A 17610-nucleotide genomic window follows, 5' to 3' on the forward strand; every position below is an offset into this window, starting at 1 on the left:
GTGCTGATGAGGCTTTGGGTTGGGACTTTTCAGTAGAGTAGTGTTTGCTACCTTTTGTACCAAAATCACTTGAAGTATTTAAATAAACAGGTTGGTGGTCTTACAATGAAAATCACCTCCTACCTAAAGAGATATTCATAAATATCTATGTTACAATGCGACTTGATTGCACAGTTTGTAGGGCAGAGAGCAGCTAAGTTATCTCTCATCAGTCAAGCAGGCTGTCAACCATTTGCAATTTAAATGCACATTTATGAAAAAAGAAATTAAATAATCGATTTAACAAAAGAACAAGGAAGGAATGATATGACTTAATTTCTTTCTTGTCTTGGAGAACTTTAATGCATTAGCCTTGCCATCTAATATTCATTCTTGCATCACTCCTTTGAATAATCAGTTAATTCTAAGGAAGTCAGCAGAAACCCCAATGAAAGCCTATTGGATAAATTATTTGAATATTATGCGCTTCCACTGTATATAAATTTTCTGAAAAAGTAACTTGCACATTTCAATTCATCAATATATTAAGAAACCCTTTAGGAGAGAAAGTACATAGGTAATTTACTATGAAAAACTTTTTTTTGCTAAACTAAAACATGAAATTCTAAATTATATTTATTCTAAGTTTGTCATTTATCTTAATGACATAAAACCAGTACATTTTATATTATGTAAGAAAAGTAAAATACAAACTCATAAAAAGAAAAACTAAGCATAAAATCCTAAGTAATTCATTAATTTATCTGATGTGAAATCATGAATATAACAATTATGCTATAAAATATCTTTCTATTTTCAAGACCTCATATAAAGTGTATAACTTTTAGTCAGATGTTACTGAAATACATTTTTATGAGATACTACTGCAACACTAAATTAAAATTGTATCACAAAGTAAAACTAATGAAATTAATTATTCATTTTATATATTAAGAATATTTCTTATTTATAGTGTTCATTAGCATTATTTATGTGATTTTATAATCACTAAATTCATATATGTAAGTGTTGTCTTAGGTATAAACCATTATATGGTTTGAGCTCAAGCTGGGAATATTCAGTGAAAAAAAACAAACAATTAGCTACATATATATATACTGTATGTTTACAATATTTTATCACTTGACTCAATTATATATAATTTATTCTTCCCATCAATCTAAATATAAATTCCACTGAATTACTCCTCTACCATTATCCACAATTTAGGAAAAAACAAAAGGTAAATTCAATTAAATATTTCATGTCCTTTCTTCACTATCACTATCTTGTCCATCACCACTAAAGTCCAGAATAGAGAACAAAATATCTTTAACATGGGCAATATACAATTTCATATTCTCTGAAGACAATCTAGCTGAATTCATGTGGTGTTTAAAACTCCAGAGTAACTGAAATACAAAAAAGTAAAATAAATAAAAAATGGAAATTTATCTTCAGGAATAATTTTTATGTAATGCATTCCAATTAAATATAATAAGGTAAATGATTAAGAATTTAATGAGTTACCATTTATAAATGATCATTTAATTACTTTTAATCCCACAGGTTAAAGCCCCAGTTCTTCACAAGTCAACAGTTATTACTTTTTTTGCCCAAATAAGGTTTCTTTAGAAGTTTTTTTCTCTGTTCCCTTTACACTGTTAATAGCAAAATGTCTGCTATATTTATTTTTTTTTTCCTGCTTCAATCTTTTAATACAAGAAAGACGGATGTTTTTATTCGTAACTAGTATTGCCAACTTTTCCAAATTTGAATTCTCATACAAATTATTTCAACTTTCAGACTTCCCCCCCCCCTCCCCCCACAGGTCATCAGACACAGACACTACACAATGAGATATAACACACATGAACAAAAAGAAGCCTATTCAAAAGTTCAAGTTTTTAAGAATCAGCATATACAAACACATTCCTAATTTGAATAATTTTGGCCAGAAAAAACTACTGAAAACCTGGGAGACTGTCAAGAGAAAGAAATATCATTCAAAGATGATCACTAAAGATTACTGAAGTTAGGGTGTACATGTCTGCATTTTTTCCCCTTTTTCTATGTGTATAAATTTATCAAGGTCACACTGTCCATCCCATATGTACATCACACCAGGGCCGAGCTGTGTGGTTGTGCAGATTGTGCGCTGCACAAGGGCACTTGAAGATAGGGGTGCCATTTCACCATGGGAAATAAAACAAAATATAAATTTTCTTATTCTTGAATTATATCGTTTGAAGTGAAACGTTATCAATATTACCACAGATTTTATTTCACAGAGTAAGCATCAACTCAGCAAAAATTTTATAAATACTCTTGATTGTTTATTATATTTTTAATGGAAATTGTTAGTTTAAGACAGACCGTGAATTCATTCTTACGCTGTGCTTTGCCCAGTACCATCGACAGGATGTGGAATAGAGGCAGCCTGCTTCACGGCGCTTGTTCAGCCGTATTACGGCAACAAGATATTTTATAAAAATAGAGCGTTTAGTTTACCAAATAAAAAAAGGCACCATTTCTCATTGACAGTTATATATGTGCTTATTATATTTTATTAATAAAAAAATTATAGTTATACATACTAAAACTAAACATCTTAGAACCCACTTATTAGATACTTAAGGAAACAGCCCATAAAGTATCATACAATGTGAATTTCATAAACTTTTATAGTCTATATATAAATATATATATATATTAAATTATATTATGCATGAATTCTCCTACTCAAATTGCGAGTCTCTATCACCCCGAATTTCACATTTGAGCGATAATTCGCTCCCTGCAGTAAACAATATGCTATCCCCAACAACCATTATACTGCAGAAACACGAAAACCAATTAGTTTTATCATGTCACTGGATAAGGTTCGCAGACATCATTTGCAGACTGTGTAATATATTTCTCAACAAATAGTGCAATTACAGACAACTGGGAATATAAACACTAACCAATGAATCACATCTTGCCTCCAACAGAAACTGCTATATATGGCAAGTACAACATATGGTTTTGCTTGACACTACCACATCATGAACGTGTTAAAACTAAGAAATATATAGTGAATGCATTTCAGATATTATGAAAATCGGTTTAAGAGAATTAGCATTTCAATTCAATTGTCAGCTTGTTTTGTTTTGGTCGCGCAATCTTTTGTTAATACTGCACCAATCATATGCACATCTTAATAGTTGCTTTTTCTCTACTGGCCTACAATCGCACCCATCTTTCACTTCTCATTAGTAATTTGTCAAGGATTGTTCATTACATATCTCAAGTCTTAAATTACTGGTAATTTTTGCTTGATATAATGGGAAAGAAGATGACTCTATTTGGGTAGATAACTTTGATTGCACACAAGGAAACCACTCTTGAGGACAGAAGTGATGGAGAATAGAAGCTTCTTGGTAAGTCATACCCATTTTCAGTTTTTTTTTTCTGAAAACTTTAGTTTCCGAAAATCCCCACATATATCTCACAGCACGATTTTTTAGCTCTGATTTTGGCAAAAAAGTGCGAGTTATAGTCGAGTAAATACGGTAATTTTTTTAGCTTTCAAATTGTCAAGTATGGATCATTGGTTAAAGGCTGGATTTATAAAACGCACAAGAGAGCAATAATAGCAGATATAGAAATAAGCAATTTCACTCCTATCATTGATGATAAATTATTTATATTAAGTAAAAATGTATAGTACTTTTATAAATTTTGTTCTATTAAAAATAAATAATTTTTTTTGTTTAAATGTACATCTAAATTCAAATAAAACAGACATTTACAATGAAATATATTTTTATCATTATTACTATTTTGATAAGGGTACTTTGAAAAGGTACTTGATAATAATGAAAATTAAAGAAGGGGGGTACATGGATATCTGAAGTTTCATAAACACTGATCTATCCAAAAATATTTAGTCTGAAACATACATGTACATTACGATGTTCGTTTTCTTAAATTCTGCTTTGAATTTGGATAGACGAGATAACGTCTATCCAAATACGCACTTCTTACATTTTTTTCAGAGTCATTTCAACTTTGAACGTGAAACATATTGAGTGTATTGTGTATTCTGTGTTTAAGTGACTCTGGACAATTTCACTTTGATTTGAATTGTGTACTTATTTTTAGATTTTTGATAGACAAATAAAATTTTAAAGATGATAGTTTACAAATTATAAACATATTAATCAGGCTGAGGGACCATAGCTAAAAATCCAGTATATATGTGGCTCAAATTAAATTAATAAACATAGGTTATTTATGAGCTTTAAAATCCTTTAGATGATCTTTGTTTACACATACTGCAATTGGCCCTTTCTTGATATTTTTTTTGGTGTATTTTTGCATCATTTCATTTTGTGCATTACAGTAACAGTGTTACTGTGCAGTTGCCTTTTGTTTCATAAAATATATTTATTGTTGTTTAGTATATTTTTTTGTGAATTTAGATTATTATTCACATAAAGTAAGTACATCTATTATATTTTTGCAAAGTTTGAAAATCAGTTAAATTGTTTCATTTTAGTTAATTATTTTATTTTGAATACAAAACATTTTTATGTTATGTTGGGTTGACGTCAAGAAAATAAATAATTTTCAATAAGAGATTTATTTATATATTTGTTCTTGTTCTGGTTGGAAGACATTGGGGTTGGGGTCCTTTTACTAATTTCTTTAATAAATAATTTTAATATTCTAAAAATTTCTTAATTATTAAACAATTACCAGAATGTAAAACATATTAAATAAATATCACTGAGAAATCAAACAGTGGCTAATTTCTCTACATGCTAATTTTCAAAAAATACCTAAAATGTAAGCATATTTATTATTCAAAACATCTGAAAAATCAAATTATGTAATAAAAAAATAGTCAGTCTTGGGCAATTCCACCTTAAAAATAATAGTTGGTTAAAAAATACGTTTAAGGGAAAATTTCAGAAATTATTTATTTTGGTGAACAACTTTTAACGCTCTTCTTATTTTAAAGTCCAACCAAGTGTGTTGGAAAAAAAGCCAAAGAAGTTATCTGGTGCACAAAACAGGAAAAGACAATTGCAATGAGTACAACTGGAACATAAATTGGCTGGATCGCTGAATAAATTTTTAACTTCAGGACCACATAAAAAACGAAGAATAGAAAGTTCTGACAAAGCAAGTACTCTGTGTAGTTCTACTACAGAAAAAGAGAGGACACAAGATAACTATGAAGAAACAAATGTTACATGCAAAAATGAAAGTGGCCTGACAGGACTGTCTACAGAAGTTGCAGCAAAAGAAATATTGGATTCCGATTCAGCGAAACACGAAACTTCAAATTTTACTTTAAATTTTAATGTTAATGATCCAGGTACTTGGCCGAATCATATAACTACCAAAGTGAGAGATTGTTTAGTTGAGCATTGCCTGCGTCAAGTAGTTAATTACGAATTTCCCAAAGATGAATCTGGCTGCAAGTTTTCTGATTCATACTATTATCGAACTTTAGCAAATGGAGAAAAACTTTTATGAAGTTATTTAGTTTACTAAGAATCGCGAAATGCGGTTTTCTGTTATTATTGAAAAATATTTGGTAGTCAAAATTTCCAACTAACGAATGGCAACATTTGAGTCATATACTACAAATACACGAGACAAGTTCCGCACACATTAAAAACTGTTCAAAATACAGCGAACTTCAAATGTTGTTGATTAAGAAATGCACTATTGATTGCACACAACAAAGATTATACGAAACTGAGAAAAAATATTGGCAATCTGTTATAGAACAGTTAATCTACATAATACAATATGTATCAAGACAGCGTATAGCTTTTAAAGATTCTTCACAAAAACTTTTTGAAAATGATAATGGCAATTTTTTAAAGTTAGTAGAAACTGTAGCTAAATTTGATTCGATAATGGCAGAACACTTGAATCGCATCCAAACATCACATTACCTGATAAAATACAAAATGAAATCATCCGTATAATTTCTGAAGCTATAGGGGTGATAGGTGGCGCACTGATATGATCGTCGGCTTGTCGAGAGCTCCTGAAAAGATTAGTAGTATTTTGTGTTATCATTGGCAATTTTACGTAGTATTGTTTGTTTTTTTGTTTCTTGGTGTGTCTGTGTGATTTTTGTGTATTTTCTGTTATTTTAATTATTATTTTTAAGAGAAGATAGTGTACATATGGCACCGATATAAAAAAAAATGGCGGCCAGGTCGCCATGTTTGTTTAAGAGTTTTAATGTAAAAGAGTTATGCAATGTACTGTCTGTGATGTATGCTTTGCAAAGAGCGGTGGGAGTCTGGTTAGATCGTGATAGTGGAGTTAATATATGCAGAAATGTAAGGAGAATGAGGACCTGAAGAGTGTTTCGGGTGGCGAGAGTGATATCGATAACAATAGTCAGAATGAAGAAAATGGCAGTGTGATAGGGAACTGCGAGGTAGTGCCAGATAGGTGTGAGAGCGTCGCTGAAAGTGTAAATGAAGGTAGAAATACAGAACGAATGGATGATTTGATTGATAATGAAAATGGTGAGATAAATGCGAGTAGTGAAATCGCACGATTGAGCAGAGCGATACACAGAGCAAAAAGGGAAGGAGTGTTATTGATGACAGCTGATGAGTTGCAGCCAAGGAGTATAGAAGTTTAGGAGTTAGGAATTCTGCTAGATTCTATCTCACACCAAACAGCCTCAAATGTGCTCTTTTTTTGCAGGATAGAAAAAAGAGCACATTTGAGGCTGTTTGGTGTGAGATAGAATCTAGCAGAACAAAATATACAACTGGGTGCTGCTATAGACCAGGTGATGGAATAGATGGTGGGGATAGTATGCATAGGCAAATAGAAGAAATTAGTGGAAGAAGGGTAATTATTATGGGTGATTTCAATTATGGTAACATTGACTGGAAAGAGGAGAGGGCACATGAGAGGAAGGAACTGGATTTTATGCGGTTATTAAGGGACAACTATCTGCGACAGCATGTAGTGGAAAATACCAGGGGGCAGAGAGTGCTTGACCTAGTAATTGCAACTGAGAATGTGGCTGTAACGAACATGACCATGTTGCCACCAATTGGTGAGAGTGACCATGTCATGACTTGGGAGGTGGCCAAAGGAGTGGAATTTACAATTAAGACAGGGTACATGTGGAATTACCGGGCTGGTAAGTATGACAAGCTTAGGTGTGTGCTTGGCTCAGTGCCATGGCATGTAAAACTGCAAGGGCTGGATGTCGATAGTGCATAGGAGGTGGTTAAGAAGTGTTTGCAGGAGGCGATGGTTAACTGTATACTTAGAGTCTGAATAATAAATCAAGTAGAGGTTAAATGGATGAATAACACCGTTAAGCTTGAGCTGCAAAAAAAGAAACAACTATTGGGGGAATTTAAGGAGAAAGGTATAAAGCGCAGGCCAGAAGGGTAACGAGTGTGGTAAGAAAAGCAAAAAAGAATTACGAAAGAACATTGGCCATGCAGGCTAAAGAGAATCCTAAACAGTTTTTTAGATATGTTGCAAGTAAAAGAAAAAAGGTAAAAAAAGGTATATGGCAGAATGATTTTAAAGAATGCCGATGGTAGGGAGGTAACCAAATCAGTTGATATAGTTGAGTTACTGAGTGAGCACTTTTGCAAGAATATATCATCCAGGTGGTGACTTTGCAGAAATGAATGAACCAATAGATTATATGGGAATTGTGGTGAATGAAGTGGAGGTGAGTAGTCTCTTTTGCATAACCTCAATGTCAATACATCTGTGGGATTGAATGGTATACCAGTTTGTGTCGTACGTGAAGCGGCTAAAGAATTGTCAGTACCCTTGCCCATTTTGTTTAATTTGAGTCTCGGGTCTGGGTTAATCCCGAGGGGTGGAAAGAGGGGAAAATAGTTCCACTGCATAAGGGTGGTTCCAAGGCTGCTGTTGAAAATTACCGACCAATCAACATAACAGGAATCATTATCAAGGTCTTGGAGAAAATAGTCAAGAGGAAAATACAAGATTGGATAGATGCAAATTGGATACTGTATCGGGGACAGCATGGTTCTGTGAAGGGTAGGTCATGCCTCAGTAACTTGCTCATGTATTATAACAGGGACAGCTGAACTTGATAAGGGAAATGGGTTTACAGTGATTCTACTGGATCTTGCTAAGGCGGCCTTTGACAGGATACCACATAGAATTCTAATCAGTAAATTGCAGCATATGGGGATGGATATAGGGTTGGTGAGATGGATAGGAGGGTGGTTGACGGAGAGATATCAGAGTGGTTTATTCAGGAGTAGAGACCACAAGACGGCCTGTGACTAGTGGTGTGCTACAAGGATCTGTTCTTGGACCACTGCTGTTTAATTTGTTCATTAATGCTATAGGAAAGGTTCTGAGGGGAACAGTTCATTTGTTTGCAGATGATGTCAAAATTTTGCAAGATGATCTGGATAGATTGGAGGTCTGGGCTAAGGAGAATGGATGTCAATTTAATGTGGCAAAATGTAAGGTTATACATTTTGGGATGAAAAGATTAGCAGCAGTTTACTACATTGGTGCTGTACTCCAAGAAATTGATGAGGCACGATATTTAGGAGTGTTGGTGGATAAGGAATTGAAGTTTAGGGGGGCACATTGCAAAAGTGGCCAAATCAGCTCATCAAATCACTTGGTTGCTGAAGAATACGTTGACAAGCAGGTTATTGTTCCTCTGTATCGAGCCTTGATAAGACCCCATCTCGACTACTGTGTCCAGATTTGGTCAACTAGGTTTCTTCTTGATGGGGAGGAGGTTGAGAAGATCCAGAGGCGAGTGACCAAGATGATAGGTCTGTGGAATGAACCTTATGAGAACAGGTTGAGGATTTGTGGGTTGCAAAAATTGGTTGATAGGCAGAGGAGGGGAGATATGATTGAGACATTCAAATTATTGAAGGATTTCTATAAAATTAATTCAGAAGATATTTTTGAGAACAGGACTGGTTGTGGGAGGACTAGGGGACATCCATGGAAACTGGGCAAAAGTGTGGTTAGTAAGGGTGTTAGAGCTGGGTGCTTTACTTTTAGAGTGGTGAATGAGTGGAATGGGCTGACAGAGTCTGTGGTGGATGCTGTGACAGTGAATGAGTTTAAGGTGAGGTATGATAGATACTGTATGAATGTCGAATAGTTGTGATGAATATGATTTGGGGGCTCCCTCGATGAGTCTAAGGACTCCCTGGAGTTGCCCATAATAATAAAAATAATAATACTAAAACAAAAAATTTTTGAAATGGTTAAACAGGCGAAATATTATTCATTAATTCTTGATACTACTCCAGACATAACCCACACAGAACAATTATCTATTGTTATTAGATTTGTTAATCAAAATAAAGATACAAATATAGCAGAAATTCGTGAACATTTTTTGGGTTTTCAATCTGTAGAAGATACCACTGAGCAAGGACTATTTCAATTTATAAAAAATTATTGAATATTAACATTTCTGATTTACTCGGCCAAGCTTATGATAACGGTTCAAATATGTGAGGCAAACATAATTGACTGCAGAAAAAAATCCTTGAAATAAATTCAAGGGCCTTTTTTATTCCGTGTGCTGCTCATTCATTAAATTTGGTAGTTAATGATGCAGCTAAAATATCCTGTGAAACTAAATTTTTTGGGGGTAATACAGGAATTATATAAATATTGTTCAGGTAGACAACTTAATTTCAAAGATTATTCGTTTAAATTTATTTGCTCTGTTCATGTTTGGTATTAAGTCTCGTAAATGTTGCAAGCAAAATAATGCAGAATCCGACATTTGATATAGAAAAAATTACAGAAAATCTTGATTATGTTATACAAGAATTAAATACTCGCCACACAGACCAATATTTTGAAAATATTATTAGAACTGCAAAAGAAGTAGCAAATGATCTTAATGTTGATCTTATTTTTCCAGACATTCGCAAAAGAACAAAAACAAAAATGTTTGGTTACGAAGCATCAGATAAGACAACACGCATGACCCTAAACAAAATTTTAAAATAAATTTTTTTATGCGATTTTAGACATGACAATAACTTCAGTCACTGAAAGATTCATACTCTTAAAACAACATAGTGAGGACTTTAAAGTTATAAGAGACAACAGCAAATTAAAAGATTGGAGTGATGAAGATTTAATGAAACATTGTAAAGATTTGCACTTAAAACTGAGCAACAATCAAGATTCCGACAATTGTGATATTGATGGTATGACTTTGAGGAATTAAAAACTTTGCAGTGTTTTATTAAAAAAGAGTTGGCTCCTCAGGATATTTAAATTATATATACGAAAATAAATTAACCGACTCGTTTCCGAATACTGCGATTGTGATGCGTATTTATTTAACATTATCAATATTCGTAGCATCAGGTCAAAGAAGTTTTTCAAAACTGAAACTAATAAAAAAATTATTTGTGGTCAACTATGTCTGGAGAGCATCTAAAGGATTTATCAATTATATCAATTGAAAATAATATTATGGATTCATTAGACATTAAAGATATTAAAAATTTTTAATGTCTTTTTGTGGCGGCTAAAGCAAGACGGATAAATATATAAAATAAATCTACATTTGTACTAATTGTTATATAGTTAAAATCATATCCAAATTATCTTTGTTATGTAATATTTCTTTTTATATTAAAATAAATGTAATTTTTGTTTTTATATATATATATATTAAGGAATAAACATTTTTGAAAATTTTTATTATTAAAAATTCCTTATTAATGAATTTCAGTGATTACAATGTTCTACTACTGTTAAATAAAATTTATTTTTATGTATGCATATAAAATGTTTTGTACTTTTAAAAAGGTAAAATGTTTTGCAAAAATTTTTCATGAAAACTTATTTTATGGGGGCACTGAAAAAAATTTGCACAAGGGCGCCTCCTACCCACGGCACGGCCTTGCATCACACTGTCATTCTGGTTGGACTGATTCTGATAGAGTTAGATTTATATTATCTTCTGTATATAAATTTAATAAATATTTTAATTTTGATTCAAGGCAGAAAAATTTTCATAATTATAAGTTTTATAGATATTTAAAAGGCACACAGAAATTCAATATGATACACTGTGCAAAGAAAAGCTGAAAAATGAAAATGCTACATGTATATACAGGGTGTTCGGGATAAATTTGACATATTTATAATTAATTATATTTTTCCATAAGTTACATGTATTAACACACACTTCTCTTCATTTAAAAGTTTGGACCCTTCTTCATTCATATACAAGATGTCAGAAAGGATGGATAGCTGGAACCCACCTGAATCATGGAAGAGAATAACTTGTATCATGATGATTCGTGCCCGCCATCAAAATAAGGATATTACGACTGCTGCCCAATGCTCCCTGAATACAGTAAAAACAATCAGGCATGAACTAGAGACTTGCAATGGTGACTACGAGGATGTAGCAAGAAGAAAGATCCCTAGCAGACGATCTGATTGCGTTCGTACAGCAGAATTCCTCGCAAATCTGCAGGAACAGGTGTTGAAGAACCCTGGCATTGGAATTCGGGCTTTGTTCGTGGAGTTGCTAACTGTAGTCAAGCCCTGGATAACAAGGGTAGCCAATGGTAGGCCGTATGTATGGCAGCAGGATTCGGCCCCTTGCCACACCTCTGGGAAAAGTCAAAAATGGTTGTCTGAAAATTTCTACGACTTCACCAGTCCAAATGTTTGGCCTCCAAACTCCCCAGACCTTAACCCCATGGATTATTTTGTATGGGGCGCAGTTGAAAAAGACACCAATCGCACTTCCAGTAATACAAAAGCCCAGTTAATGGATAAAATTAAAACAGTTTTTGTGGCTCTTCCCAGGGAGACTGTAGCATCAGCTTGTTCGAGGTTCCGAAGCAGAATTGAAGCTGTGATCGATGCTAATGGTGGTTATTTTGAGTAAATCTTCTTGATAGTATTGTAATTAACTCTGCCTGTAATGTTTTTTTGTCAATTCATTAAATTTAATAGATACAAAGAAGATTTTCTTTTTCCTTACGAAACTGTCAAATTTATCCCGAACACCCTGTACATATTATATTATACAGAACAATCAATAATCTACACTTAAGTTCACTATCTCCAATGTTATCCACTATCTATATGAATTACATTATGAAAGAATGCAGTATTAAACTTGATATCTAGATCAGAATGATCAAAACTTAAAAACATTATATACATGATATGAGGTCTTGCACATGTTGTGCATTTGGCAGACACATTTCCACAATTTACATATACAGGTAACCCTTGTATAGCGCAGTACTTATACAACGCTGTCTACAAATTGTAGCAACCCTTGTTCAACACGGTCTACAATTTCTAGTAACCCTTTATTTATTTTTCATATATTTTTCACCGTGCCACTTAAAAATCAAATTTATCTTCGTTAAATTTATGTCTGCCTGTATCGCGCAAGTAGTTATAAGTATCAAATTTAGTTTTATTGTATCCCTGAATAAGGTACTGTACAGAGGCTTTTGCAATCTGTGTAATTCTCAACAAATAGTGCAATTAGAGATAGCTGGAATAAAAACAGCGCTAACTAATGAATCACATCTCCTCCTCTCACAGAAACTATGCTGTATACACTCAAGCAAAACCATATGTTGCACTGAAACACAGTATCTAACTAAAAACTATTATCCAATTCCCTATGTTATTAGGACAGATCACAAAGGCTAACTTTAAATAACATTCTACCAAGATTTGAAACATGCCATATGAGTGTGCGTGTTCGCCTGCCAACTCAAACGCAAACAAGCAGACATAAAATTCAACCAAGAGTTGAAACTTTGTGAGTTGAGCCAGCCGGTAATGAGAAGTTCCTTGGAACGATAAATGATACCCTGTTGTGAATGTGTTAAATCTAATAGTGAATGTTGTTATGACAGTTTCAGATGTTATGGAATTCGACTGAAGAGAATTAGCATTTCAACTCGATACTTGTCGGTTGTTTTTGGGTCGCGCGATCTTTTGATAATACTGCACCAATCACCAAACGTGCAGCTATGCACGTTTTCATAGCTGCTCTCTTGTGTAAAACAAAATTCAACTTGTATGTATTGTAATAATTTAAAAAAATGTTGAATAATTTATAAGTATAAAAGGATATCACCTGTAAATCGTTGACGTGCAACCTCTAGCACAAGTGCCATAGGTTCGCCATCTAGGGTTTTTACTGTATCAAGTGTTTATTGTTGAAAATTGTCTTCGTTTTCTGCCAGGAAAGCACATTAAAAATCATAAGTGTGTTATTCTCAAGCTGAGCAGTTTATTGGTGAGTTACATAGAAAATGTAATGCTTTTTTTTTATTTAAAAGTTTATTTTTTATTGTAATGGCCACTAAAACTGCAACAACAGGGTAAAAACCAACATCGCAGAGGAAATTCATTTCTCTCGAAGAAAAAATTAAAATCTTGGATCGGTTGAAAATTGGAGAAAAACCAGTTGTTGTTGCAAGGACTCTGAATTTTAATGAATCAACAATTTGAACAATCAAACACAAAATGAACATAAAATCTGAGAAAATGTTATTGCTGGGTCAACGGTAAGTGCAAAGCGTGTTGCTCGTGTACGCGATATTCTAATAGAAAAAATGGAGAAATCCCTAATGATTTGGATAGAAGATTGTACTCAAAAGAAAATTCCTTTGGATGGACATCTTATTAAGCAAAAAGCTTTCCAAGTTTATATATATATATAAACCAAAACATTTAAAAGAACTTGATCAAGATTCTTCAGAAGAAATCTCTCAGCATGGATTTTGTGCCAGTAAGGGTTGGTTCGAAAACTTTAAAAAGCGGTTTTCTTTGTATAATCTTAAACTCCAGGGAGAATCAGCATCAGCAGACGTTGAAGCTGCTCGGAAATACCCAGCAGAACTTTTAAAAATCATTGAAGGTGGTGGTTATAGTACAGATCAGGATGAATCTGGGTTATATTGAAAAAAAAAAAAAAAAAAGAAGCCAAAACGTACCTATATTTTGAAAAATGAAAGATCAGCTCCTGGATTCAAAATTTCCAAAGATAGAATTACTCTGTTTTGTAGTAATGCATCAAGTGATTACATGACAAAACCAATATTTATTAACCGATCCGCAAATCCTCGTGTGATGAAAGGGTTCGACAAGTCCACCCTACCTGTTTATTGGCAGGTCAACAAAAAAGCATAGGTTACAGCTAGCATGTTTGAAAATTATTTGGGGGAAACAGATACAATTAATAGATGATGTTGAACCAAATAGTGGAGAAAGTTCTGCCAAAGATTCTGATTGTGATGAATCCATTCAAGAATTCAGTTTAAAGAAATTAGCAGAAGGATTGGACTTGGCAAGAAGGTTAGGAAGTTATTTTACGGATAATGATCCCTCAATGGAGCACTTGGGAAAATTCACGAGACAATTATGAACTTAATAAAAAAAATTGCAGCATAGTAGTAAGCAAGGTCTTATTACTGACTTCTTGATAACTAAACCAGCCGAAGTATGCAATGAGAATTATACAAATGATGTCAAGAGATTTCAAGTGTTGACAACGTCCGGCCAATCATAAATAAAGAACATCTTCATTATTTTTGAATAATGAAACGTTATTTCTGAAGACAGTAATAACAATTAAAATGTGCTTTACTTTATTGTCTAAAACATTTATGCATTATGTGCAATGAAGTTTATGTACAATTTGTAATTTTTATAATTTTATACTATGTATTTGTCTCACAGTTTATGTTTTCTTAACTTACGTGAATTACCTGAATTAAATAAAAATATTTTTCTGTTGGATATGTCATTGTTGTTTATATAATTAAAAAAAAAAAGATTTTAGAACATAGATAACATAGAAAAAGTAGGGTTTAGGGTTAAGTCTCGCATAACGCTATTTATATAACGTGACATTTCTATGGAACCTAACATGTGCGTTATATGAGAGTTACCTATATATATATATATATATATATATATATATATATATATATATATATATATATATAGTTTTCAACATGCACAACATGCCTGTTTCACTTTTTTTTAGAATTTTATTTGAAAAAATTAGTACTGTGGACTATCTAAATGATACAGAAAATCTTTTATACTTCTTCCTAACATGGAATTTAGGCCTGTTCCGGTCTCATGTCATCTCTTTCTTGATCTTCCGATTCTTCTTTTTCCACTTATTTTGTATCTGTATAATATTTTTGGTAGGCTACTGTTGTCCATTCGATTTAAATATTCTAGTCATTTTTGGTTATACTGTCTTATGTAGTAATTAATTGGTTTTATTTTCAGGGATTGTAAGATTTCTTCATTTGTTTTGTGGTCCCACTTGGTATATCCAGCTGTTTTTCTGAGGAACTTCATTTCTGCTGTCTGAGTTCGTTTTTCATCTTTCCTTTATAAGGTCCATGTTTCGCTTCCGTATAGTAGAGTTGGTTTTGACAAGCCATTATATAGTCTGATTCTAGTGTGGTTTTGTACTAGGGATGGCTTAAATATATTATTTATTATGTCATTTACTTTAACGAAGTTTGATATTTTAGTGTATGTCTTTTTCCTCTTCGTATGATAGATCACATCCGAAGTATCTGATGTTTACTTGTTCTGGTATTTTATTATCTATAACTATTTTACTTCTTATTGGGTTTTCTCCTTTGAATACCATTATTTTTTTTCTTTAGATATTGTCATATATTGTTATGAGATATCATTTAATGATTTTAATGATCTTTGTAAATCATCTTCTGATGTAGCTAATACTATTTGATCATCTGCAAATAGTAGTGTATCTATCTTCATTTGCAGAGTCATTTGTATACCAAATGGGTTATACTGTTTCCAGATTGTTATAAATTTATTTATATATATATACAGGGTGTTCGGGATAAATTTGACAGTTTCGTAAGGAAAAAGAAAATCTTCTTTGTATCTATTAAATTTAATGAATTGACAAAAAAGCATTACAGGCAGAGTTAATTACAATACTATCAACAAGATTTACTCAAAATAACCACCATTAGCATCGATCACAGCTTCAATTCTGCTTCGGAACCTCGAACAAGCTGATGCTACAGTCTCCCTGGGAAGGGCCGCAAAAACTGTTTTAATTTTATCCATTAACTGGGCTTTTGTATTACTGGAAGTGCGATTGGTGTCTTTTTCAACTGCGCCCCATACAAAATAATCCATGGGGTTAAGGTCTGGGGAGTTTGGAGGCCAAACATTTGGACTGGTGAAGTCGTAGAAATTTTCAGACAACCATTTTTGACTTTTCCCAGAGGTGTGGCAAGGGGCTGAATCCTGCTGCCATACATACGGCCTACCATTGGCTACCCTTGTTATCCAGGGCTTGACTACAGTTAGCAACTCCACGAACAAAGCCCGAATTCCAATGCCAGGGTTCTTCAACACCTGTTCCTGCAGATTTGCGAGGAATTCTGCTGTACGAACGCAATCAGATCGTCTGCTAGGGATCTTTCTTCTTGCTACATCCTCGTAGTCACCATTGCGAGTCTCTAGTTCATGCCTGATTGTTTTTACTGTATTCAGGGAGCATTGGGCAGCAGTCGTAATATCCTTATTTTGATGGCGGGCACGAATCATCATGATACAAGTTATTCTCTTCCATGATTCAGGTGGGTTCCAGCTATCCATCCTTTCTGACATCTTGTATATGAATGAAGAAGGGTCCAAACTTTTAAATGAAGAGAAGTGTGTGTTAATACATGTAACTTACGGAAAAATATAATTAATTATAAATATGTCAAATTTATCCCGAACACCCTGTGTATATATATATATATATATATATATATTGAAAAGCAGAAGTGAGAGAGTACATCCTTGTCATACACCTCTTGATATCTTTCCATTCTGAGATGTATACTAATTTAACTGCTCTTTTATTTCCTGTATATATTTCTTGAATCAATTGTAAAAGTTGGTTTGGTATATTTAAATCGGTTAATATTTTAAACAATTTTTGTCTACTAATTTTGTCAAAAGCTTTTTCATAATCAATAAAGGCCACGTGTTTCTTTTTGAAATTCTCTCCTCTTTTCTATTAATAATTTTAAAGTAAAAATTGGATCTATGCAGGATCAGCCTTTTTGGAAACCATTTTGTTCTTCTAGTAGTTTGTCCTCTTATGTACATATATGTATATGATGAATATAATATACATATGTTATTCATCATATATAGTGATCACATTATGAAAGAAACTGGTTTTAAACCTCGTATCAAATTGGAGATGTTAATCTAGCTCTTTGCTTTATGCAGATGATGTTACACTTCTAAATAAATCCAGTACAGGTATGCAGGATTTGCTGACTCAATTAAATAACTGTTGTAATAAATCAGGTGGATGGAGAAACTACAGAACAATAAAACATTTCAGCTATTTAGGCACAATTTTTAGTGAAGATGGCAATTAAATATGGCAATAGACAACAAAATTATCCAACCTGGAATGGTAAGAAGTCACTTGAATAAATTTATATGAAATAAGAGAGAAATTATTCAAAACACTAAACTAGCTGTATACAAGACAGTGGTCAAAACAATTTTAACTTATGGATATGAGAGCTGAGT

At 32.9% G+C, this 17610-nt stretch overlaps 1 protein-coding gene across 1 annotated transcript in view; it reads right to left on the minus strand.

Moving 5' to 3' along the window:
- Positions 1-1127: 1127 nt before the first annotated feature.
- LOC150095494 (deubiquitinase MYSM1-like) overlaps positions 1128-17610 on the minus strand; it is a 166168-nt gene continuing 149685 nt past the window's right edge. The window contains exon 11 of the mRNA XM_090410286.1: positions 1128-1391. Within this exon, the coding sequence (XP_090266412.1) occupies positions 1242-1391 (150 nt within the window). The 3' untranslated portion in view covers positions 1128-1241. The remainder of the gene's footprint in view (positions 1392-17610) is intronic.

This window comes from Typopeltis vanoorti, chromosome 20 (genome assembly GCF_054136105.1).
Source record: "Typopeltis vanoorti isolate ZY-2024b chromosome 20, IOZ_Tvanoo_1.0, whole genome shotgun sequence".
Lineage (NCBI taxonomy): Eukaryota > Metazoa > Arthropoda > Arachnida > Uropygi > Thelyphonidae > Typopeltis > Typopeltis vanoorti.